Genomic DNA, 27,764 nt, shown 5'->3' on the forward strand with positions numbered 1-27,764 from the left:
CACTCAGCAGATAATAGAAATATAGAAGAGTTTACCTCTCCACTCAGCAGATAATAATAGAAATATAGAAGAGGTTAGCTCTCCATTCAGCAGATAATAGAAATATAGAAGAGTTTACCTCTCCACTCAGCAGATAATAATAGAAATATAGAAGAGGTTAGCTCTCCATTCAGCAGATAATAGAAATATAGAAGAGTTTACCTCTCCACTCAGCAGATAATAGAAATATAGAAGGGTTTACCTCTCCACTCAGCAGATAATGATAGAAATATAGAAGAGTTTACCTCTCCACTCAGCAGATAATAATAGAAATATAGAAGAGTTTACCTCTCCACTCAGCAGATAATAGAAATATAGAAGAGTTTACCTCTCCACTCAGCAGATAATAATAGAAATATAGAAGAGTTTACCTCTCCGCTCAGCAGATAATAATAGAAATATAGAAGAGTTTACCTCTCCACTCAGCAGATAATAGAAATATAGAAGAGTTTACCTCTCCGCTCAGCAGATAATAATAGAAATATAGAAGAGTTTACCTCTCCACTCAGCAGATAATGATAGAAATATAGAAGAGTTTACCTCTCCACTCAGCAGATAATGATAGAAATATAGAAGAGTTTACCTCTCCACTCAGCAGATAATAGAAATATAGAAGAGTTTACCTCTCCACTCAGCAGATAATAGAAATATAGAAGAGTTTACCTCTCCACTCAGCAGATAATAGAAATATAGAAGAGTTTACCTCTCCGCTCAGCAGATAATGATAGAAATATAGAAGAGTTTACCTCTCCGCTCAGCAGATAATGATAGAAATATAGAAGAGTTTACCTCTCCGCTCAGCAGATAATGATAGAAATATAGAAGAGTTTACCTCTCCACTCAGCAAATGATAGAAATATAGAAGAGTTTACCTCTCCGCTCAGCAGATAATGATAGCAATATAGAAGAGTTTACCTCTCCGCTCAGCAGATAATGATAGAAATATAGAAGAGTTTACCTCCCCGCTCAGCAGATAATAGAAATATAGAAGAGTTTACCTCTCCACTCAGCAGATAATAGAAATATAGAAGAGTTTACCTCTCCATTCAGCAGATAATAGAAATATAGAAGAGTTTACCTCTCCACTCAGAAGATAATAGAAATATAGAAGAGTTTACCTCTCCGCTCAGCAAATAGAAATATAGAAGAGTTTACCTCTCCACTCAGCAAATGATAGAAATATAGAAGAGTTTACCTCTCCATTCAGCAGATAATAGAAATATAGAAGAGTTTACCTCTCCACTCAGAAGATAATAGAAATATAGAAGAGTTTACCTCTCCGCTCAGCAAATAGAAATATAGAAGAGTTTACCTCTCCACTCAGCAAATGATAGAAATATAGAAGAGTTTACCTCTCCACTCAGCAGATAATAATAGAAATATAGAAGAGTTTACCTCTCCATTCAGCAAATGATAGAAATATAGAAGAGTTTACCTCTCCGCTCAGCAGATAATAGAAATATAGAAGAGTTTACCTCTCCACTCAGCAGATAATAATAGAAATATAGAAGAGGTTACCTCTCCATTCAGCAGATAATAGAAATATAGAAGAGTTTACCTCTCCACTCAGCAGATAATAATAGAAATATAGAAGAGTTTACCTCTCCACTCAGCAGATAATGATAGAAATATAGAAGAGTTTACCTCTCCACTCAGCAGATAATAGAAATATAGAAGAGTTTACCTCTCCACTCAGCAGATAATAATAGAAATATAGAAGAGGTTAGCTCTCCATTCAGCAGATAATAGAAATATAGAAGAGTTTACCTCTCCGCTCAGCAGATAATAATAGAAATATAGAAGAGTTTACCTCTCCGCTCAGCAGATAATAAAAGAAATATAGAAGAGGTTACCTCTCCACTCAGGAGATAATAGAAATATAGAAGAGTTTACCTCTCTACTCAGCAGATAATAGAAATATAGAAGAGTTTACCTCTGCACTCAGCAGATAATGATAGAAATATAGAAGAGTTTACCTCTCCACTCAGCAGATAATGATAGCAATATAGAAGAGTTTATCTCTCCGCTCAGCAGATAATGATAGAAATATAGAAGAGTTTACCTCTCCGCTCAGCAGATAATAGAAATATAGAAGAGTTTACCTCTCCACTCAGCAGATAATAGAAATATAGAAGAGTTTACCTCTCCACTCTGCAGATAATAGAAATATAGAAGAGTTTACCTCTCCGCTCAGCAAATAATGATAGAAATATAGAAGAGTTTACCTCTTCGCTCAGCAGATAATCATAGAAATATAGAAGAGTTTACCTCTCCACTCAGCAGATAATGATAGAAATATAGAAGAGTTTACCTCTCCACTCAGCAGATAATAGAAATATAGAAGAGTTTACCTCTCCGCTCAGCAAATAATGATAGAAATATAGAAGAGTTTACCTCTCCACTCAGAAGATAATAGAAATATAGAAGAGTTTACCTCTCCGCTCAGCAAATAGAAATATAGAAGAGTTTACCTCTCCACTCAGCAAATGATAGAAATATAGAAGAGTTTACCTCTCCACTCAGCAGATAATAGAAATACAGAAGAGTTTACCTCTCCACTCAGCAGATAATAGAAATATAGAAGAGTTTACCTCTCCACTCAGCAGATAATGATAGAAATATAGAAGAGTTTACCTCTCCACTCAGCAAATGATAGAAATATAGAAGAGTTTACCTCTCCGCTCAGCAGATAATAGAAATATAGAAGAGTTTACCTCTCCACTCAGCAGATAATGATAGAAATATAGAAGAGTTTACCTCTCCACTCAGCAGATAATAGAAATATAGAAGGGTTTACCTCTCCACTCAGCAGATAATGATAGAAATATAGAAGAGTTTACCTCTCCACTCAGCAGATAATGATAGAAATATAGAAGAGTTTACCTCTCCACTCAGCAGATAATGATAGAAATATAGAAGAGTTTACCTCTCCACTCAGCAGATAATAGAAATATAGAAGAGTTTACCTCTCCACTCAGCAGATAATAATAGAAATATAGAAGAGGTTAGCTCTCCATTCAGCAGATAATAGAAATATAGAAGAGTTTACCTCTCCACTCAGCAGATAATAATAGAAATATAGAAGAGGTTAGCACTCCATTCAGCAGATAATAGAAATATAGAAGAGTTTACCTCTCCACTCAGCAGATAATAGAAATATAGAAGGGTTTACCTCTCCACTCAGCAGATAATGATAGAAATATAGAAGAGTTTACCTCTCCACTCAGCAGATAATAATAGAAATATAGAAGAGTTTACCTCTCCACTCAGCAGATAATAGAAATATAGAAGAGTTTACCTCTCCACTCAGCAGATAATAATAGAAATATAGAAGAGTTTACCTCTCCGCTCAGCAGATAATAATAGAAATATAGAAGAGTTTACCTCTCCACTCAGCAGATAATAGAAATATAGAAGAGTTTACCTCTCCGCTCAGCAGATAATAATAGAAATATAGAAGAGTTTACCTCTCCACTCAGCAGATAATGATAGAAATATAGAAGAGTTTACCTCTCCACTCAGCAGATAATGATAGAAATATAGAAGAGTTTACCTCTCCACTCAGCAGATAATAGAAATATAGAAGAGTTTACCTCTCCACTCAGCAGATAATAGAAATATAGAAGAGTTTACCTCTCCGCTCAGCAGATAATGATAGAAATATAGAAGAGTTTACCTCTCCACTCAGCAGATAATGATAGAAATATAGAAGAGTTTACCTCTCCACTCAGCAAATGATAGAAATATAGAAGAGTTTACCTCTCCGCTCAGCAGATAATGATAGCAATATAGAAGAGTTTACCTCTCCGCTCAGCAGATAATGATAGAAATATAGAAGAGTTTACCTCCCCGCTCAGCAGATAATAGAAATATAGAAGAGTTTACCTCTCCACTCAGCAGATAATAGAAATATAGAAGAGTTTACCTCTCCATTCAGCAGATAATAGAAATATAGAAGAGTTTACCTCTCCACTCAGAAGATAATAGAAATATAGAAGAGTTTACCTCTCCGCTCAGCAAATAGAAATATAGAAGAGTTTACCTCTCCACTCAGCAAATGATAGAAATATAGAAGAGTTTACCTCTCCATTCAGCAGATAATAGAAATATAGAAGAGTTTACCTCTCCACTCAGAAGATAATAGAAATATAGAAGAGTTTACCTCTCCGCTCAGCAAATAGAAATATAGAAGAGTTTACCTCTCCACTCAGCAAATGATAGAAATATAGAAGAGTTTACCTCTCCACTCAGCAGATAATAATAGAAATATAGAAGAGTTTACCTCTCCATTCAGCAAATGATAGAAATATAGAAGAGTTTACCTCTCCGCTCAGCAGATAATAGAAATATAGAAGAGTTTACCTCTCCACTCAGCAGATAATAATAGAAATATAGAAGAGGTTACCTCTCCATTCAGCAGATAATAGAAATATAGAAGAGTTTACCTCTCCACTCAGCAAATGATAGAAATATAGAAGAGTTTACCTCTCCACTCAGCAGATAATAATAGAAATATAGAAGAGTTTACCTCTCCACTCAGCAGATAATGATAGAAATATAGAAGAGTTTACCTCTCCACTCAGCAGATAATAGAAATATAGAAGAGTTTACCTCTCCACTCAGCAGATAATAATAGAAATATAGAAGAGGTTAGCTCTCCATTCAGCAGATAATAGAAATATAGAAGAGTTTACCTCTCCGCTCAGCAGATAATAATAGAAATATAGAAGAGTTTACCTCTCCGCTCAGCAGATAATAAAAGAAATATAGAAGAGGTTACCTCTCCACTCAGCAGATAATAGAAATATAGAAGAGTTTACCTCTCCACTCAGGAGATAATAGAAATATAGAAGAGTTTACCTCTCTACTCAGCAGATAATAGAAATATAGAAGAGTTTACCTCTCCACTCAGCAGATAATGATAGAAATATAGAAGAGTTTACCTCTCCACTCAGCAAATGATAGAAATATAGAAGAGTTTACCTCTCCACTCAGCAGATAATAGAAATATAGAAGAGTTTACCTCTCCACTCAGCAGATAATAGAAATATAGAAGAGTTTACCTCTCCGCTCAGCAGATAATAGAAATATAGAAGAGTTTACCTCTCCGCTCAGCAGATAATAATAGAAATATAGAAGAGGTTACCTCTCCACTCAGGAGATAATAGAAATATAGAAGAGTTTACCTCTCTACTCAGCAGATAATAGAAATATAGAAGAGTTTACCTCTCCGCTCAGCAGATAATAGAAATATAGAAGAGTTTACCTCTCCACTCAGCAGATAATAGAAATATAGAAGAGTTTACCTCTCCACTCAGCAGATAATGATAGAAATATAGAAGAGTTTACCTCTCCACTCAGCAGATAATAGAAATATAGAAGAGTTTACCTCTCCGTTCAGCAGATAATAGAAATATAGAAGAGTTTACCTCTCCGTTCAGCAGATAATAGAAATATAGAAGAGTTTACCTCTCCACTCAGCAGATAGTGATAGAAATATAGAAGAGTTTACCTCTCCGCTCAGCAAATAGAAATATAGAAGAGTTTACCTCTCCACTCAGCAAATGATAGAAATATAGAAGAGTTTACCTCTCCACTCAGCAGATAATAGAAATACAGAAGAGTTTACCTCTCCACTCAGCAGATAATAGAAATATAGAAGAGTTTATCTCTCCACTCAGCAGATAATGATAGAAATATAGAAGAGTTTACCTCTCCACTCAGCAAATGATAGAAATATAGAAGAGTTTACCTCTCCGCTCAGCAGATAATAGAAATATAGAAGAGTTTACCTCTCCACTCAGCAGATAATGATAGAAATATAGAAGAGTTTACCTCTCCACTCAGCAGATAATAGAAATATAGAAGGGTTTACCTCTCCACTCAGCAGATAATGATAGAAATATAGAAGAGTTTACCTCTCCACTCAGCAGATAATAATAGAAATATAGAAGAGTTTACCTCTCCACTCAGCAGATAATAGAAATATAGAAGAGTTTACCTCTCCACTCAGCAGATAATAATAGAAATATAGAAGAGGTTAGCTCTCCATTCAGCAGATAATAGAAATATAGAAGAGTTTACCTCTCCACTCAGCAGATAATAATAGAAATATAGAAGAGGTTAGCTCTCCATTCAGCAGATAATAGAAATATAGAAGAGTTTACCTCTCCACTCAGCAGATAATAGAAATATAGAAGGGTTTACCTCTCCACTCAGCAGATAATGATAGAAATATAGAAGAGTTTACCTCTCCACTCAGCAGATAATAATAGAAATATAGAAGAGTTTACCTCTCCACTCAGCAGATAATAGAAATATAGAAGAGTTTACCTCTCCACTCAGCAGATAATAATAGAAATATAGAAGAGTTTACCTCTCCGCTCAGCAGATAATAATAGAAATATAGAAGAGTTTACCTCTCCACTCAGCAGATAATAGAAATATAGAAGAGTTTACCTCTCCGCTCAGCAGATAATAATAGAAATATAGAAGAGTTTACCTCTCCACTCAGCAGATAATAGAAATATAGAAGAGTTTACCTCTCCACTCAGCAGATAATGATAGAAATATAGAAGAGTTTACCTCTCCACTCAGCAGATAATGATAGAAATATACAAGAGTTTACCTCTCCGCTCAGCAGATAATGATAGAAATATAGAAGAGTTTACCTCCCCGCTCAGCAGATAATAGAAATATAGAAGAGTTTACCTCTCCACTCAGCAGATAATAGAAATATAGAAGAGTTTACCTCTCCATTCAGCAGATAATAGAAATATAGAAGAGTTTACCTCTCCACTCAGAAGATAATAGAAATATAGAAGAGTTTACCTCTCCGCTCAGCAAATAGAAATATAGAAGAGTTTACCTCTCCACTCAGCAAATGATAGAAATATAGAAGAGTTTACCTCTCCACTCAGCAGATAATAATAGAAATATAGAAGAGTTTACCTCTCCATTCAGCAAATGATAGAAATATAGAAGAGTTTACCTCTCCGCTCAGCAGATAATAGAAATATAGAAGAGTTTACCTCTCCACTCAGCAGATAATAATAGAAGTATAGAAGAGGTTACCTCTCCATTCAGCAGATAATAGAAATATAGAAGAGTTTACCTCTCCACTCAGCAAATGATAGAAATATAGAAGAGTTTACCTCTCCACTCAGCAGATAATAATAGAAATATAGAAGAGTTTACCTCTCCACTCAGCAGATAATGATAGAAATATAGAAGAGTTTACCTCTCCACTCAGCAGATAATAGAAATATAGAAGAGTTTACCTCTCCACTCAGCAGATAATAATAGAAATATAGAAGAGGTTAGCTCTCCATTCAGCAGATAATAGAAATATAGAAGAGTTTACCTCTCCGCTCAGCAGATAATAATAGAAATATAGAAGAGTTTACCTCTCCGCTCAGCAGATAATAAAAGAAATATAGAAGAGGTTACCTCTCCACTCAGGAGATAATAGAAATATAGAAGAGTTTACCTCTCTACTCAGCAGATAATAGAAATATAGAAGAGTTTACCTCTCCACTCAGCAGATAATGATAGAAATATAGAAGAGTTTACCTCTTCACTCAGCAGATAATGATAGAAATATAGAAGAGTTTACCTCTCCACTCAGCAGATAATAGAAATATAGAAGAGTTTACCTCTCCACTCAGCAGATAATGATAGAAATATAGAAGAGTTTACCTCTCCGCTCAGCAGATAATAGAAATATAGAAGAGTTTACCTCTCCACTCAGAAGATAATGATAGAAATATAGAAGAGTTTACCTCTCCACTCAGCAAATGATAGAAATATAGAAGAGTTTACCTCTCCACTCAGCAGATAATAGAAATATAGAAGAGTTTACCTCTCCACTCAGCAGATAATAGAAATATAGAAGAGTTTACCTCTCCACTCAGCAGATAATAGAAATATAGAAGAGTTTACCTCTCCACTCAGCAGATAATAATAGAAATATAGAAGAGTTTACCTCTCCACTCAGCAGATAATAATAGAAATATAGAAGAGTTTACCTCTCCACTCAGCAGATAACAGAAATATAGAAGAGTTTACCTCTCCGCTCAGCAGATAATAGAAATATAGAAGAGTTTACCTCTCCGCTCAGCAGATAATAATAGAAATATAGAAGAGGTTACCTCTCCACTCAGGAGATAATAGAAATATAGAAGAGTTTACCTCTCTACTCAGCAGATAATAGAAATATAGAAGAGTTTACCTCTCCGCTCAGCAGATAATAGAAATATAGAAGAGTTTACCTCTCCACTCAGCAGATAATAGAAATATAGAAGAGTTTACCTCTCCGCTCAGCAGATAATAGAAATATAGAAGAGTTTACCTCTCCACTCAGCAAATGATAGAAATATAGAAGAGTTTACCTCTCCGCTCAGCAGATAATGATAGAAATATAGAAGAGTTTACCTCTCCGCTCAGCAGATAATGATAGAAATATAGAAGAGTTTACCTCTCCGCTCAGCAGATAATGATAGAAATATAGAAGAGTTTACCTCTCCGCTCACCAGATAATAGAAATATAGAAGAGTTTACCTCTCCACTCAACAGATAATGATAGAAATATAGAAGAGGTTACCTCTCCATTCAGCAGATAATAGAAATATAGAAGAGTTTACCTCTCCACTCACCAGATAATAGAAATATGAAAGAGTTTACCTCTCCGCTCACCAGATAATAGAAATATAGAAGAGTTTACCTCTCCACTCAGCAGATGATAGAAATATAGAAGAGTTTATTTACCTCTCCGCTCAGCAGATAATAATAGAAATATAGAAGAGTTTACCTCTCCACTCAGCAGATAATAGAAATATAGAAGAGTTTACCTCTCCACTCAGCAGATAATAGAATTATAGAAGAGTTTACCTCTCCGCTGAGCAGATAATGATAGCAATATAGAAGAGTTTACCTCTCCGCTCAGCAGATAATGATAGAAATATAGAAGAGTTTATTTACCTCTCCACTCAGCAGATAATAGAAATATAGAAGAGTTTACCTCTCCACTCAGCAGATAATAGAAATATAGAAGAGTTTACCTCTCCACTCAGCAGATAATAGAATTATAGAAGAGTTTACCTCTCCGCTGAGCAGATAATGATAGCAATATAGAAGAGTTTACCTCTCCGCTCAGCAGATAATGATAGAAATATAGAAGAGTTTACCTCTCCGCTCAGCAAATAATAGAAATATAGAAGAGTTTACCTCTCCACTGAGCAGATAATAGAAATATAGAAGAGTTTACCTCTCCGCTCAGCAAATAATGATAGAAATATAGAAGAGTTTACCTCTCCGCTCAGCAGATAATGATAGAAATATAGAAGAGTTTACCTCTCCACTCAGCAGATAATGATAGAAATATTGAAGAGTTTACCTCTCCACTCAGAAGATAATAGAAATATAGAAGAGTTTACCTCTCCGGTCAGCAAATAGAAATATAGAAGAGTTTACCTCTCCACTCAGCAAATGATAGAAATATAGAAGAGTTTACCTCTCCACTCAGCAGATAATAATAGAAATATAGAAGAGTTTACCTCTCCATTCAGCAGATAATAGAAATATAGAAGAGGTTACCTCTCTATTCAGCAGATAATAGAAATATAGAAGAGATTACCTCTCCACTGAGCAGATAATAGAAATATAGAAGAGTTTACCTCTCCACTCAGCAAACAATAGAAATATAGAAGAGTTTACCTCTCCGCTCAGCAGATAATAGAAATATAGAAGAGTTTACCTCTCCACTCAGCAGATAATAGAAATATAGAAGAGTTTACCTCTCCATTCAGCAGATAATAGAAATATAGAAGAGTTTACCTCTCCACTCAGCAAATGATAGAAATATAGAAGAGTTTACCTCTCCACTCAGCAGATAATGATAGAAATATAGAAGAGTTTACCTCTCCACTCAGCAGATAATAGAAATATAGAAGAGTTTACCTCTCCACTCAGAAGATAATAGAAATATAGAAGAGTTTACCTCTCCACTCAGCAGATAATAGAAATATAGAAGAGTTTACCTCTCCACTCAGCAGATAATAGAAATATAGAAGAGTTTACCTCTCCGCTCAGCAGATAATGACAGAAATATAGAAGAGTTTACCTCTCCGCTCAGCAGATAATGATAGAAATATAGAAGAGTTTACATCTCCGCTCAGCAGATAATAGAAATATAGAAGAGTTTACCTCTCCGCTCAGCAGATAATGATAGAAATATAGAAGAGTTTACCTCTCCACTCAGCAGATAATGATAGAAATATAGAAGAGTTTACCTCTCCGCTCAGCAGATAATTATAGAAATATAGAAGAGTTCACCTCTCCACTCAGCAAATGATCGAAATATAGAAGAGTTTACCTCTCTGCTCAGTAGATAATGATAGAAATATAGAAGAGTTTACCTCTCCGCTCAGCAGATAATAGAAATATAGAAGAGTTTACCTCTCCGCTCAGCAGATAATAGAAATATAGAAGAGTTTACCTCTCCGCTCAGCAAATAATGATAGAAATATAGTAGAGTTTACCTCTCCGCTCAGCAGATAATGATAGAAATATAGAAGAGTTTACCTCTCCGCTCAGCAGATAATGATAGAAATAAAGAAGAGTTTACCTCTCCACTCAGCAGATAATGATAGAAATATAGAAGAGTTTACCTCTCCACTCAGAAGATAATAGAAATATAGAAGAGTTTACCTCTCCACTCAGCAAATAGAAATATAGAAGAGTTTACCTCTCCACTCAGCAAATGATAGAAATATAGAAGAGTTTACCTCTCCGTTCAGCAGATAATAGAAATATAGAAGAGTTTACCTCTCCACTCAGCAGATCGTGATAGAAATATAGAAGAGTTTACCTCTCAACTCAGCAGATAATAGAAATATAGAAGCGTTTACCTCTCCGCTCAGCAGATAATGATAGAAATATAGAAGAGTTTACCTCTCCGCTCAGCAGATAATGATAGAAATATAGAAGAGTTTACCTCTCCACTCAGCAAATGATAGAAATATAGAAGAGTTTACCTCTCTGCTCAGTAGATAATGATAGAAATATAGAAGAGTTTACCTCTCCGCTCAGCAGATAATAGAAATATAGAAGAGTTTACCTCTCCACTCAGCAGATGATAGAAATATAGAAGAGTTTACCTCTCTGCTCAGTAGATAATGATAGAAATATAGAAGAGTTTACCTCTCCACTGAGCAGATAATAGAAATATAGAAGAGTTTACCTCTCCGCTCAGCAAATAATGATAGAAATATATAAGAGTTTACCTCTCCGTTCAGCAGATAATGATAGAAATATAGAAGAGTTTACCTCTCCGCTCAGCAGATAATGATAGAAATATAGAAGAGTTTACTTCTCCACTCAGCAGATAATGATAGAAATATAGAAGAGTTTACCTCTCCACTCAGAAGATAATAGAAATATAGAAGTTTACCTCTCCGCTCAGCAAATAGAAATATAGAAGAGTTTACCTCTCCGTTCAGCAGATAATAGAAATATAGAAGTTTACCTCTCAACTCAGCAGATAATAGAAATATAGAAGAGTTTACCTCTCCACTCAGCAGATGAGAGAAATATAGAAGAGTTTACCTCTCCACTCAGCAGATAATAGAAATATAGAAGAGTTTATTTACCTCTCCGCTCAGCAGATAATAGAAATATAGAACAGTTTACCTCTCCACTCAGCAGATAATAGAAATATAGAAGAGTTTACCTCTCCACTCAGCAGATAATAGAAATATAGAAGAGTTTACCTCTCCACTCAGCAGATAATGATAGAAATATAGAAGAGTTTACCTCTCCACTCAGCAGATAATAGAAATATAGAAGAGTTTACCTCTCCACTCAGCAGATAATAGAAATATAGAAGAGTTTACCTCTCCACTCAGCAGATAATAGAAATATAGAAGAGTTTACCTCTCCGCTCAGCAGATAATGATAGAAATATAGAAGAGTTTACCTCTCCGCTCAGCAGATAATGATAGAAATATAGAAGAGTTTACCTCTCCGCTCAGCAGATGATAGAAATATAGAAGAGTTTACCTCTCCGCTCAGCAGATAGTAGAAATATAGAAGAGTTTACCTCTCCACTGAGCAGATAATAGAAATATAGAAGAGTTTACCTCTCCACTCAGCAGATAATAATAGAAATATAGAAGAGTTTACCTCTCCACTCAGCAGATAAAAGAAATATAGAAGAGTTTACCTCTCCACTGAGCAGATAATAGAAATATAGAAGAGTTTACCTCTCCGCTCAGCAAATAATGATAGAAATATAGAAGAGTTTACCTCTCCGCTCAGCAGATAATGATAGAAATATAGAAGAGTTTACCTCTCCGCTCAGCAGATAATAGAAATATAGAAGAGTTTACCTCTCCACTCAGCAGATAATGATAGAAATATAGAAGAGTTTACCTCTCCACTCAGCAGATAATAGAAATATAGAAGAGTTTACCTCTCCACTCAGCAGATAATAGAAATATAGAAGAGTTTACCTCTCCACTCAGCAGATAATAGAAATATAGAAGAGTTTACCTCTCCGCTCAGCAGATAATGATAGAAATATAGAAGAGTTTACCTCTCCGCTCAGCAGATAATGATAGAAATATAGAAGAGTTTACCTCTCCGCTCAGCAGATGATAGAAATATAGAAGAGTTTACCTCTCCGCTCAGCAGATAGTAGAAATATAGAAGAGTTTACCTCTCCACTGAGCAGATAATAGAAATATAGAAGAGTTTACCTCTCCACTCAGCAGATAATAATAGAAATATAGAAGAGTTTACCTCTCCACTCAGCAGATAAAAGAAATATAGAAGAGTTTACCTCTCCACTGAGCAGATAATAGAAATATAGAAGAGTTTACCTCTCCGCTCAGCAAATAATGATAGAAATATAGAAGAGTTTACCTCTCCGCTCAGCAGATAATGATAGAAATATAGAAGAGTTTACCTCTCCGCTCAGCAGATAATAGAAATATAGAAGAGTTTACCTCTCCACTCAGCAGATAATAGAAATATAGAAGAGTTTACCTCTCCACTCAGCAGATAATAGAAATATAGAAGAGTTTACCTCTCCACTCAGCAGATAATAGAAATATAGAAGAGTTTACCTCTCCGCTCAGCAGATAATAGAAATATAGAAGAGTTTATTTACCTCTCTGCTCAGCAGATAATAGAAATATAGAAGAGTTTACCTCTCCGCTCAGCAGATAATGATAGAAATATAGAAGAGTTTACATCTCCGCTCAGCAGATAATAGAAATATAGAAGAGTTTACCTCTCGGCTCAGCAGATAATGATAGAAATATAGAAGAGTTTACCTCTCCGCTCAGCAGATAATAGAAATATAGAAGAGTTTACCTCTCCACTCAGCAGATAATGATAGAAATATAGAAGAGTTTACCTCTCCGCTCAGCAGATAATGATAGAAATATAGAAGAGCTTACCTCTCCGCTCAGAAAATAGAAATATAGAAGAGTTTACCTCTCCACTGAGCAGATAATAGAAATATAGAAGAGTTTACCTCTCCGCTCAGCAAATAATGATAGAAATATAGAAGAGTTTACCTCTCCACTCAGCAGATAATGATAGAAATATAGAAGAGTTTACCTCTCCACTCAGCAGATAATAGAAATATAGAAGAGTTTACCTCTCCGCTCATCAGATAATGAGAGAAATATAGAAGAGTTTACCTCTCCGCTCAGCAGATAATGATAGAAATATAGAAGAGTTTACCTCTCCATTCAGCAGATAATAGAAATATAGAAGAGTTTACCTCTCCACTCAGAAGATAATAGAAATATAGAAGATTTTACCTCTCCACTCAGCAAATAGAAATATAGAAGAGTTTACCTCTCCACTCAGCAAATGATAGAAATATAGAAGAGTTTACCTCTCCGCTCAGCAGATAATGATAGAAATATAGAAGAGTTTACCTCTCCGCTCAGCAGATAATGATAGAAATATAGAAGAGTTTACCTCTCCGCTCAGCAGATAATAGAAATATAGAAGAGTTTACCTCTCCACTCAGCAGATAATGATAGAAATATAGAAGAGTTTACCTCTCCGCTCAGCAGATAATGATAGAAATATAGAAGAGTTTACCTCTCCACTGAGCAGATAATAGAAATATAGAAGAGTTTACCTCTCCACTGAGCAGATAATAGAAATATAGAAGAGTTTACCTCTCCACTCAGCAGATGATAGAAATATAGAAGAGTTTACCTCTCCGCTCAGCAGATAATGATAGAAATATAGAAGAGTTTACCTCTCCGCTCAGCAGATAATGATAGAAATATAGAAGAGTTTACCTCCCCACTGAGCAGATAATAGAAATATAGTAGAGTTTACCTCTCCACTCAGCAAATGATAGAAATATAGAAGAGTTTACCTCTCCACTCAGCAAATGATAGAAATCTAGAAGAGTTTACCTCTCCACTCAGCAGATAATAGAAATATAGAAGAGTTTACCTCTCCACTCAGCAGATAATAGAAATCTAGAAGAGTTTACCTCTCCACTCAGCAGATAATAGAAATATAGAAGAGATTACCTCTCCCCTCAGCAGATAATAGAAATCTGGAAGAGTTTACTTCTCCACTCAGCAGATAATGATAGAAATATAGAAGAGTTTACCTCTCTGCTCAGCAGATAATGATAGAAATATAGAAGAGTTTACCTCTCCACTCAGCAGATAATAGAAATATAGAAGAGTTCACCTCTCCACTCAGCAGACAATAATAGAAATATAGAAGAGTTTACCTCTCCACTCAGCAGATAATAGAAATATAGAAGAGTTTACCTCTCCACTCAGCAGATAATAGAAATATAGAAGAGTTTACCACTCCACTCAGCAGATAATAGAAATATAGAAGAGTTTACCTCTCCGCTCAGCAGATAATGATAGAAATATAGAAGAGTTTACCTCTCCACTCAGCAGATAATGATAGCAATATAGAAGAGTTTATCTCTCCGCTCAGCAGATAATGATAGAAATATAGAAGAGTTTACCTCTCCACTCAGCAGATAATAGAAATATAGAAGAGTTTACCTCTCCGCTCAGCAAATAATGATAGAAATATAGAAGAGTTTACCTCTCCACTCAGAAGATAATAGAAATATAGAAGAGTTTACCTCTCCGCTCAGCAAATAGAAATATAGAAGAGTTTACCTCTCCACTCAGCAAATGATAGAAATATAGAAGAGTTTACCTCTCCACTCAGCAGATAATAGAAATACAGAAGAGTTTACCTCTCCACTCAGCAGATAATAGAAATATAGAAGAGTTTACCTCTCCACTCAGCAGATAATGATAGAAATATAGAAGAGTTTACCTCTCCACTCAGCAAATGATAGAAATATAGAAGAGTTTACCTCTCCGCTCAGCAGATAATAGAAATATAGAAGAGTTTACCTCTCCACTCAGCAGATAATGATAGAAATATAGAAGAGTTTACCTCTCCACTCAGCAGATAATAGAAATATAGAAGGGTTTACCTCTCCACTCAGCAGATAATGATAGAAATATAGAAGAGTTTACCTCTCCCCTCAGCAGATAATAATAGAAATATAGAAGAGTTTACCTCTCCACTCAGCAGATAATAGAAATATAGAAGAGTTTACCTCTCCACTCAGCAGATAATAATAGAAATATAGAAGAGGTTAGCTCTCCATTCAGCAGATAATAGAAATATAGAAGAGTTTACCTCTCCACTCAGCAGATAATAATAGAAATATAGAAGAGGTTAGCTCTCCATTCAGCAGATAATAGAAATATAGAAGAGTTTACCTCTCCACTCAGCAGATAATAGAAATATAGAAGGGTTTACCTCTCCACTCAGCAGATAATGATAGAAATATAGAAGAGTTTACCTCTCCACTCAGCAGATAATAATAGAAATATAGAAGAGTTTACCTCTCCACTCAGCAGATAATAGAAATATAGAAGAGTTTACCTCTCCACTCAGCAGATAATAATAGAAATATAGAAGAGTTTACCTCTCCGCTCAGCAGATAATAATAGAAATATAGAAGAGTTTACCTCTCCACTCAGCAGATAATAGAAATATAGAAGAGTTTACCTCTCCGCTCAGCAGATAATAATAGAAATATAGAAGAGTTTACCTCTCCACTCAGCAGATAATGATAGAAATATAGAAGAGTTTACCTCTCCACTCAGCAGATAATGATAGAAATATAGAAGAGTTTACCTCTCCACTCAGCAGATAATAGAAATATAGAAGAGTTTACCTCTCCACTCAGCAGATAATAGAAATATAGAAGAGTTTACCTCTCCACTCAGCAGATAATAGAAATATAGAAGAGTTTACCTCTCCGCTCAGCAGATAATGATAGAAATATAGAAGAGTTTACCTCTCCGCTCAGCAGATAATGATAGAAATATAGAAGAGTTTACCTCTCCGCTCAGCAGATAATGATAGAAATATAGAAGAGTTTACCTCTCCACTCAGCAAATGATAGAAATATAGAAGAGTTTACCTCTCCGCTCAGCAGATAATGATAGCAATATAGAAGAGTTTACCTCTCCGCTCAGCAGATAATGATAGAAATATAGAAGAGTTTACCTCCCCGCTCAGCAGATAATAGAAATATAGAAGAGTTTACCTCTCCACTCAGCAGATAATAGAAATATAGAAGAGTTTACCTCTCCATTCAGCAGATAATAGAAATATAGAAGAGTTTACCTCTCCACTCAGAAGATAATAGAAATATAGAAGAGTTTACCTCTCCGCTCAGCAAATAGAAATATAGAAGAGTTTACCTCTCCACTCAGCAAATGATAGAAATATAGAAGAGTTTACCTCTCCATTCAGCAGATAATAGAAATATAGAAGAGTTTACCTCTCCACTCAGAAGATAATAGAAATATAGAAGAGTTTACCTCTCCGCTCAGCAAATAGAAATATAGAAGAGTTTACCTCTCCACTCAGCAAATGATAGAAATATAGAAGAGTTTACCTCTCCACTCAGCAGATAATAATAGAAATATAGAAGAGTTTACCTCTCCATTCAGCAAATGATAGAAATATAGAAGAGTTTACCTCTCCGCTCAGCAGATAATAGAAATATAGAAGAGTTTACCTCTCCACTCAGCAGATAATAATAGAAATATAGAAGAGGTTACCTCTCCATTCAGCAGATAATAGAAATATAGAAGAGTTTACCTCTCCACTCAGCAGATAATAATAGAAATATAGAAGAGTTTACCTCTCCACTCAGCAGATAATGATAGAAATATAGAAGAGTTTACCTCTCCACTCAGCAGATAATAGAAATATAGAAGAGTTTACCTCTCCACTCAGCAGATAATAATAGAAATATAGAAGAGGTTAGCTCTCCATTCAGCAGATAATAGAAATATAGAAGAGTTTACCTCTCCGCTCAGCAGATAATAATAGAAATATAGAAGAGTTTACCTCTCCGCTCAGCAGATAATAAAAGAAATATAGAAGAGGTTACCTCTCCACTCAGGAGATAATAGAAATATAGAAGAGTTTACCTCTCTACTCAGCAGATAATAGAAATATAGAAGAGTTTACCTCTGCACTCAGCAGATAATGATAGAAATATAGAAGAGTTTACCTCTCCACTCAGCAGATAATGATAGCAATATAGAAGAGTTTATCTCTCCGCTCAGCAGATAATGATAGAAATATAGAAGAGTTTACCTCTCCGCTCAGCAGATAATAGAAATATAGAAGAGTTTACCTCTCCACTCAGCAGATAATAGAAATATAGAAGAGTTTACCTCTCCACTCTGCAGATAATAGAAATATAGAAGAGTTTACCTCTCCGCTCAGCAAATAATGATAGAAATATAGAAGAGTTTACCTCTTCGCTCAGCAGATAATCATAGAAATATAGAAGAGTTTACCTCTCCACTCAGCAGATAATGATAGAAATATAGAAGAGTTTACCTCTCCACTCAGCAGATAATACAAATATAGAAGAGTTTACCTCTCCGCTCAGCAAATAATGATAGAAATATAGAAGAGTTTACCTCTCCACTCAGAAGATAATAGAAATATAGAAGAGTTTACCTCTCCGCTCAGCAAATAGAAATATAGAAGAGTTTACCTCTCCACTCAGCAAATGATAGAAATATAGAAGAGTTTACCTCTCCACTCAGCAGATAATAGAAATACAGAAGAGTTTACCTCTCCACTCAGCAGATAATAGAAATATAGAAGAGTTTACCTCTCCACTCAGCAGATAATGATAGAAATATAGAAGAGTTTACCTCTCCACTCAGCAAATGATAGAAATATAGAAGAGTTTACCTCTCCGCTCAGCAGATAATAGAAATATAGAAGAGTTTACCTCTCCACTCAGCAGATAATGATAGAAATATAGAAGAGTTTACCTCTCCACTCAGCAGATAATAGAAATATAGAAGGGTTTACCTCTCCACTCAGCAGATAATGATAGAAATATAGAAGAGTTTACCTCTCCACTCAGCAGATAATAATAGAAATATAGAAGAGTTTACCTCTCCACTCAGCAGATAATAGAAATATAGAAGAGTTTACCTCTCCACTCAGCAGATAATAATAGAAATATAGAAGAGGTTAGCTCTCCATTCAGCAGATAATAGAAATATAGAAGAGTTTACCTCTCCACTCAGCAGATAATAATAGAAATATAGAAGAGGTTAGCACTCCATTCAGCAGATAATAGAAATATAGAAGAGTTTACCTCTCCACTCAGCAGATAATAGAAATATAGAAGGGTTTACCTCTCCACTCAGCAGATAATGATAGAAATATAGAAGAGTTTACCTCTCCACTCAGCAGATAATAATAGAAATATAGAAGAGTTTACCTCTCCACTCAGCAGATAATAGAAATATAGAAGAGTTTACCTCTCCACTCAGCAGATAATAATAGAAATATAGAAGAGTTTACCTCTCCGCTCAGCAGATAATAATAGAAATATAGAAGAGTTTACCTCTCCACTCAGCAGATAATAGAAATATAGAAGAGTTTACCTCTCCGCTCAGCAGATAATAATAGAAATATAGAAGAGTTTACCTCTCCACTCAGCAGATAATGATAGAAATATAGAAGAGTTTACCTCTCCACTCAGCAGATAATGATAGAAATATAGAAGAGTTTACCTCTCCACTCAGCAGATAATAGAAATATAGAAGAGTTTACCTCTCCACTCAGCAGATAATAGAAATATAGAAGAGTTTACCTCTCCGCTCAGCAGATAATGATAGAAATATAGAAGAGTTTACCTCTCCACTCAGCAGATAATGATAGAAATATAGAAGAGTTTACCTCTCCACTCAGCAAATGATAGAAATATAGAAGAGTTTACCTCTCCGCTCAGCAGATAATGATAGCAATATAGAAGAGTTTACCTCTCCGCTCAGCAGATAATGATAGAAATATAGAAGAGTTTACCTCCCCGCTCAGCAGATAATAGAAATATAGAAGAGTTTACCTCTCCACTCAGCAGATAATAGAAATATAGAAGAGTTTACCTCTCCATTCAGCAGATAATAGAAATATAGAAGAGTTTACCTCTCCACTCAGAAGATAATAGAAATATAGAAGAGTTTACCTCTCCGCTCAGCAAATAGAAATATAGAAGAGTTTACCTCTCCACTCAGCAAATGATAGAAATATAGAAGAGTTTACCTCTCCATTCAGCAGATAATAGAAATATAGAAGAGTTTACCTCTCCACTCAGAAGATAATAGAAATATAGAAGAGTTTACCTCTCCGCTCAGCAAATAGAAATATAGAAGAGTTTACCTCTCCACTCAGCAAATGATAGAAATATAGAAGAGTTTACCTCTCCACTCAGCAGATAATAATAGAAATATAGAAGAGTTTACCTCTCCATTCAGCAAATGATAGAAATATAGAAGAGTTTACCTCTCCGCTCAGCAGATAATAGAAATATAGAAGAGTTTACCTCTCCACTCAGCAGATAATAATAGAAATATAGAAGAGGTTACCTCTCCATTCAGCAGATAATAGAAATATAGAAGAGTTTACCTCTCCACTCAGCAAATGATAGAAATATAGAAGAGTTTACCTCTCCACTCAGCAGATAATAATAGAAATATAGAAGAGTTTACCTCTCCACTCAGCAGATAATGATAGAAATATAGAAGAGTTTACCTCTCCACTCAGCAGATAATAGAAATATAGAAGAGTTTACCTCTCCACTCAGCAGATAATAATAGAAATATAGAAGAGGTTAGCTCTCCATTCAGCAGATAATAGAAATATAGAAGAGTTTACCTCTCCGCTCAGCAGATAATAATAGAAATATAGAAGAGTTTACCTCTCCGCTCAGCAGATAATAAAAGAAATATAGAAGAGGTTACCTCTCCACTCAGCAGATAATAGAAATATAGAAGAGTTTACCTCTCCACTCAGGAGATAATAGAAATATAGAAGAGTTTACCTCTCTACTCAGCAGATAATAGAAATATAGAAGAGTTTACCTCTCCACTCAGCAGATAATGATAGAAATATAGAAGAGTTTACCTCTCCACTCAGCAAATGATAGAAATATAGAAGAGTTTACCTCTCCACTCAGCAGATAATAGAAATATAGAAGAGTTTACCTCTCCACTCAGCAGATAATAGAAATATAGAAGAGTTTACCTCTCCGCTCAGCAGATAATAGAAATATAGAAGAGTTTACCTCTCCGCTCAGCAGATAATAATAGAAATATAGAAGAGGTTACCTCTCCACTCAGGAGATAATAGAAATATAGAAGAGTTTACCTCTCTACTCAGCAGATAATAGAAATATAGAAGAGTTTACCTCTCCGCTCAGCAGATAATAGAAATATAGAAGAGTTTACCTCTCCACTCAGCAGATAATAGAAATATAGAAGAGTTTACCTCTCCACTCAGCAGATAATAGAAATATAGAAGAGTTTACCTCTCCGCTCAGCAGATAATAATAGAAATATAGAAGAGTTTACCTCTCCACTCAGCAGATAATGATTGAAATATGGAAGAGTTTACCTCTGTACTCAGCAGACAATAATAGAAATATAGAAGAGTTTACCTCTCCGCTCAGCAGGGAGATGATTTCCAAGGTGAGGTTTAATATTCTTCTGGTAATCTCTTTCCTGTCTTTGTCCATCCTCGACTGGTCATTCAGGAGAGAGAACTGGAGGATGTGGGGGGTTGTAGTACTGCAGGGCTCTATATAATAGATGCTGGAAATCATACAGAGAAGGACAGGTTGTCAGAGCCGTCACCTCTTGCATTAATAAATGCTATTTCCTACAGACGTCTTCTACATATCTGAACACGGGTTTCCTCAACTGCCTGTCTGTATTTTATACATTTAACCCCTTCCTGCACTGTAAATTAAGGGTAGTGTCACAAGAGCATATAAAAATAATTCAGTTACATCCAGAAAATAGGAGGATTTTTTCTCACTTATCATCCGAGTACAATCTGTTGCAGCTATGAATAATTTACATTACCACTTACAGTTTACCATGTTACAGAATTGCAATATATCCATAAAGAACAGACGCTGGGCGGTCTCTCCGTACAGTGCCAGATTTCTCTTTTATCACATCTAGGATTTTTTATCATCCGATTTACGGCAGAAACTGGTATATGCTGTGATTTTTTTCACATTCAGATTCGGTCATCTGCACTGCCCCATTTAATAACCAAAAATACATCGCAAATACGAAAAGGCGAATACATGAGTATAGTGCAGTTCAGAAGTAGAATTCTGGCCTCCACAGTCAGTAATGACCAATGGATGTCAGTCTGGAAGGTTAGCAGCGAGACAATCGGCTGCCAGCTTTAATTGTGAACAGAAAAAAATATCTTACAAAATGTATTAAGAAAAAAAAGTAGGACGTATACGGGGGAAAGCTGGGGGGAATTAGGGATCAGGGCATGGAGCAAAGGACAGAGATCAGGTCAGGGGTCTTCAGTCTTCAGCTGTGAAACAACATAGCACAGCACCAGCAAAGATCAGGAGAGGATTCTTGTGGTAGAAGCACAAGTCCCAGCAGGCAGATGGCACAGTACAGCTCTGCACCACGTACCTCACAGAAATGGAGGCAGTCAGAGCGGTGACTGGCAGATGACCCGACCCCACCAGCATTTCATTGAATGGACGCAATAAAGCGACCATTCAGAAGATGGCAGGTACAGAGGGTGTGGGGGTGTAGAACACGACGTGATTGGTGGCGACAAGCAGCCCCAATCACCATCGCGAATATGCCACCGGGGCAGGGCTTTCAAAGTACAATTTCTGCGATTGGCCGTTCAGAATTTGCCGATCAATCGCAGTGATTGCCGATGTGTGGGGGTGGGTGGGTGGCGATGCCCGCTTGGGCGATGAGGAAAGATGGTCGCCATCTTTACCCAATCATCGTGTCTTACGGTGATCAGTCTCCCGCATGACATATCAGTACGTCATGTCAGGAAGGGGTTTAGGAATGGACTGAGTCTTCGCATTGGGATTTAATAGCTGCATTAATAACCAGAAAATGGCCATACAGAGCATACAAAGCTACGGCCTTATGGTTGTGGGAGCAAGAATCTCACCTAAAGAGAAGTGTTATGGCCACCTGTTTAGGGTATGTGCAGACGGTCAGGAGCCACCTGTGGCCCCGACACTGCGGAACAGCAGTGCGGCTTCCACTCATTATGCAAAGAAAATAAACTTGTTGTAGCAACAGAGCTTAACGATAGCAGAGCTTAGTGTGTCAATTAGTTCAACTAGGCAACATAGAAGCAGCAATGGTATATTACCTGAATACTCAAGCGGCGAGCAGTCACCTGAGCGGGCCTCAAGAGGCATATTGAGGTGCCGTCAGAGGTGTGCACAAGAGCAGAAGGAGACCTCCATAACAAGGGGAAGCCATGGAGATCAAGGATACATGGTGCGATTTTTTAAAATGTATTTATTTTAGAAAAACTGGAGCATTCATGTTGTTGTACAGAAAACTGGTAATCTCCGGAGAACGGACCTAGCCTCACCATTGAACATGTGGTATTAATTATAACCCCTCCAACTTAATATCGGGTCAGATGGAGGATGCTATCCATGCCATGTTTTATCTCTATATAAAGGTAAGCTCTGAGCCATTCCTGAGCACAGGTTTAGAACATTTCTTCTGTTTACTTTTATTATATGTAATTGAATATACTGTATTATTTTGTCTATTTTGTAACATCTTTGTATATTTTTTATAAACACTGCCTACATTTCCGGATTAAAGATATAAAAGTGTAATAGTTCAATTGCTCTTGCTCTGTAAACCGCACCCCTGAAGCCATACGCTACCTGTAACGGGTGTCCAATCGGCCTATATAAAACTATTGACTGTGGCAGCTAGTTCCTTTTGTTAATGTGGAGTTGGCAGTACCGGGGTGCATATTATATATATATATATATATATATATATATATATATATATATATATATATATATATATATATATATATATATATATATATATATATATATATATATATATATATACACACACACACATATACACACACATACATTCATATACACCATGCGTTGGAATCGGAGGTGTATATACCTTACGCTCACTGTTAGTTTCCCAATAACTGGCCTAGTGGTGGAAGCAGCCGTGTAATCGTCCATCCCTTGTCAGTCAATTGCGTAACAACTGTCCTGATGATTGGAGGCAGCGGAGTTGCGTTTCCTGACGCATGTCCTTTTTATGGACGCAGAATCTCTCTTCAGGACAGTATCTCTTCCAGGTAAATCAAATAGAGAAGATTCTGATTAAGTTTCTTACAGCCCCAAGTTTGGTTAATGTCATATTACAGGTGAGAATCAGTGGTGGAAGCTGGAGATGATTTCATGGTAGAGTAGAATTTATTCAGAACCAATGGACAGAGAGAAAAACATGAAAAGCTCTGGGAATCTTCAAGATGGAGAATAGTTACAAATAGAAGTTAACCAAATTAATTTGCTCACTTATTTGAAATGGGACAATACATTTTGGAGTCATTTGCAGGGAGTTTTTAACCAAATGCACTTGCTGGAAAGACAGAATTTATCGCCAGGAGAGATGTTGGGAGTAGACTGGATTGCGCCTCCATCCACATGTTGTGAATGTCCTGAGTTTTCCTGTTCACAGCAGGAAGTTAACGGGAAGACAAAGTTCATGGTGAAAGACATTGACAAAGGGGGAATTTCTGAACCACTCAAACAGAAATGTTGTGAGCAAATTAGGCACAGGAAGCAAACCTGACCAATTCTCCCGATGGTTAAGGAAAATCCAGAACTATTGTTCCATAGTCAGATTGATCTGCTTAGTTTGCCCTTCATTTTGGGAGTGAGGAGTAGAAAAGTGAGGTTGAGAACTTTGCAGAGTTACCTCCACAACCTGAAAAAAAGGCAAACAGCTGACAGACGATACGAGCAGGAAGGCCACAGAGACGATACGAGCAGGAAGGCCACAGAGACGATACGAGCAGGAAGGCCACAGAACTGCAAATCTCCCTTTACAATACTTGGGAAAGTTGTGGAGCAGATGGAAGTCCAGATAATGGAACAAAAGGAAACATTTTGGAAAAGCGTCTCACCTGACTGAACGGTGGGAACCAGGAAGATCTGCAACAAAGGACATGGACATTTTATCCCAGGGCTCTTGTGAGACAGCAAGTGGCTGAAGAGGACCAGAAGCAGCCAGGTGAGAGGACTTTAAATAGACTCACTAATAGCAAGATGACAAACGCTTTTACATCCGGTCACCGGTAAAAAAAACAAAGAACTTGTCAATTAAAGAGGTTGTCTACTACATAATGCCCCCATCGATTTAAACGATGTAAAGAAGTGTTTTTGCAATTACCTTGAATTATCATTGTTTCCTGTGAGTGGCGCTGTCACCGACCACTCACTAGGCATCCAGTAACCCGGCTGCAGCCAGGCGTGACCCAGTGATGCGCACCCCCCTGACTGATGGGCTGTGGGCGGTGCGATTTCACCACGCAGTGATGCGCACCCCCCTGACTGATGGGCTGTGGGCGGGATTTCACCACGCAGTGATTGATGGGCTATGGGTGGGATTTCACCGCGCAGTGATGCGCACCCTTCTGATTGATAGGCTGTGGGCGGGATTTCACCACGCAGTGATGCGCACCCCCCTGATTGATGGGCTGTGGGCGATATTTCACCACGCAGTGATGTGTACCCCTCTGATTGATGGGTTGTGGGCGGGATTTCACCCCGCAGTGATGCGCACCCCCCTGATTGATGGGCTGTGGGTGGGATTTCACCACGCAGTGATGCGCACCCCCCTGATTGATGGGCTGTGGGCGATATTTCACCACGCAGTGATGCGCACCACCCTGACTGATGGGCTGTGGGCGGGATTTCACCACGCAGTGATTGATGGGCTATGGGCGGGATTTCACCGCGCAGTGATGCGCACCCCCCTGACTGATGGGCTGTGGGCGGGATTTCACCACGCAGTGATGCGCACCCCCCTGATTGATGGGCTGTGGGCGATATTTCACCACGCAGTTATGCGCACCCCCCTGATTGATGGGCTGTGGGCGGGATTTCACCACACAGTGATGCGCACCCCCCTGACTGATGGGCTGTGGGCGGGATTTCACCACGCAGTGATGCGCACCCCCCTGATTGATGGGCTGTGGGCGGGATTTCACCATGCAGTGATGCGCACCCCCCTGATTGATGGGCTGTGGGCAGGATCTCACCACGCAGTAATGTGCACCCCTCTGATTGATGGGCTGTGGGCGGGATTTCACCATGCAGTGATGCGCACCCTTCTGATTGATGGGCTGTGGGCGGGATTTCACAGCGCAGTGATGCGCACCCCCCTGATTGATGGGCTGTGGGAGAGATTTCACCCCGAAGTGATGCGCACTCCCCTGATTGATGGGCTGTGAGCGATATTTCACCACGCAGTGATGCGCACCCCTCTGATTGATGGGCTGTGGGCGGGATTTCACCACGCAGTGATGCGCACCCCCCTGATTGATGGGCTGTGGGCGGGATTTCACCACGCAGTGATGCGCACCCCCCTGACTGATGGGCTGTGGGCGGGATTTCACCACGCAGTGATGCGCACCCCCCTGATTGATGGGCTGTGGGCGATATTTCACCACGCAGTGATGCGCACCCCCCTGATTGATGGGCTGTGGGCGGGATTTCACCATGCAGTGATGCGCACCCCCCTGATTGATGGGCTGTGGGCGATATTTCACCACGCAGTGATGCGCACCCCCCTGATTGATGGGCTGTGGGCGGGATTTCACCACGCAGTGATGCGCACCCCCCTGATTGATGGGCTGTGGGCGGGATTTCACCATGCAGTGATGTGCACCCCCCTGATTGATGGGCTGTGGGCAGGATCTCACCGCGCAGTAACGCGCACCCCTCTGATTGATGGGCTGTGGGCGGGATTTCACCATGCAGTGATGAGCACCCTTCTGATTGATGGGCTGTGGGCGGGATTTCACCGCGCAGTGATGCGCACCCCCCTGATTGATGGGCTGTGGGCGGGATTTCACCCCGAAGTGATGCGCACCCCCCTGATTGATGGGCTGTGGGCGATATTTCACCACGCAGTGATGCGCACCCCTCTGATTCATGGGCTGTGGGCGGGATTTCACCACGCAGTGATGCGCACCCCCCTGACTGATGGGCTGTGGGCGATATTTCACCACGCAGTGATGCGCACCCCCCTGATTGATGGGCTGTGGGTGGGATTTCACCACGCAGTGATGCGCACCCCCCTGATTGATGGGCTGTGGGCGGGATTTCACCACGCAATGATGCGCACCCCCCTGATTGATAGGCTCTGGGCGGGATTTCACTGCGCAGTGATGTGCACCACCCTGATTGATGGGCTGTGGGCGGGATTTCACCACGCAGTGATGCGCACCCCCCTGACTGATGGGCTGTGGGCGGGATTTCACCACGCAGTGATGCGCACCCCCCTGATTGATGGGCTGTGGGCGATATTTCACCACGCAGTGCTGCGCACCCCCCTGATTGATGGGCTGTGGGCGGGATTTCACCACGCAGTGATGCGTACCCCCCTGATTGATGGGCTATGGGCGGGATTTCACCGCGCAGTGATGCGCACCCCTCTGATTGATGGGCTGTGGGCAGGATCTCACCGCGCAGTAATGCGCACCCCTCTGATTGATGGGCTGTGGGCGAGATTTCACCACGCAGTGATGCGCACCCCCCTGATTGATGGGCTGTGGGTGATATTTCACCACGCAGTGATGCGCACCCCCCTGATTGATGGGCTGTGGGCGGGATTTCACCACACAGTGATGTGCACCCCCCTGACTGATGGGCTGTGGGCGGGATTTCACCACGCAGTGATGCGCACCCCTCTGATTGATGGGCTGTGGGCGGGATTAAACCACGCAGTGATGCGCACCCCCCTGACTGATGGGCTGTGGGCGGGATTTCACCACGCAGTGATGCGCACTCCCCTGATTGATGGGCTGTGGGCGATATTTCACCACGCAGTCATGCGCACCCCCCTGATTGATGGGCTGTGGGCGGGATTTCACCACGCAGTGATGCGCACCCCCCTGATTGATGGGCTGTGGGCGGGATTTCACCATGCAGTGATGCGCACCCCTCTGATTGATAGGCTGTGGGCGGTATTTCACCACGCAGTGATGCGCACCCCCCTGATTGATGGGCTGTGGGCAGG

General features: G+C 38.8%; 1 protein-coding gene across 3 annotated transcripts in view; it reads right to left on the bottom strand.

The window, feature by feature from the left end:
• Positions 1–27,764, bottom strand: part of LOC141221120 (uncharacterized) — a 249,516-nt gene that overhangs the window by 183,813 nt on the left and 37,939 nt on the right. For 2 of the 3 annotated variants that reach the window (XM_073666461.1, XM_073666459.1), the window contains exon 2: positions 21,110–21,263. In XM_073666461.1, coding sequence (XP_073522562.1) covers positions 21,110–21,263 — 154 coding nt within the window. Of the gene's footprint in view, positions 1–21,109; positions 21,264–23,630; positions 23,769–27,764 lie in introns of those variants that run through there. The other variant, XM_073666460.1, reaches the window with a different exon arrangement.

Source organism: Phyllobates terribilis, unplaced genomic scaffold (genome assembly GCF_046119375.1).
Source record: "Phyllobates terribilis strain yellow unplaced genomic scaffold, ASM4611937v1 Scaffold_318__1_contigs__length_2195899, whole genome shotgun sequence".
Taxonomy (NCBI): domain Eukaryota; kingdom Metazoa; phylum Chordata; class Amphibia; order Anura; family Dendrobatidae; genus Phyllobates; species Phyllobates terribilis.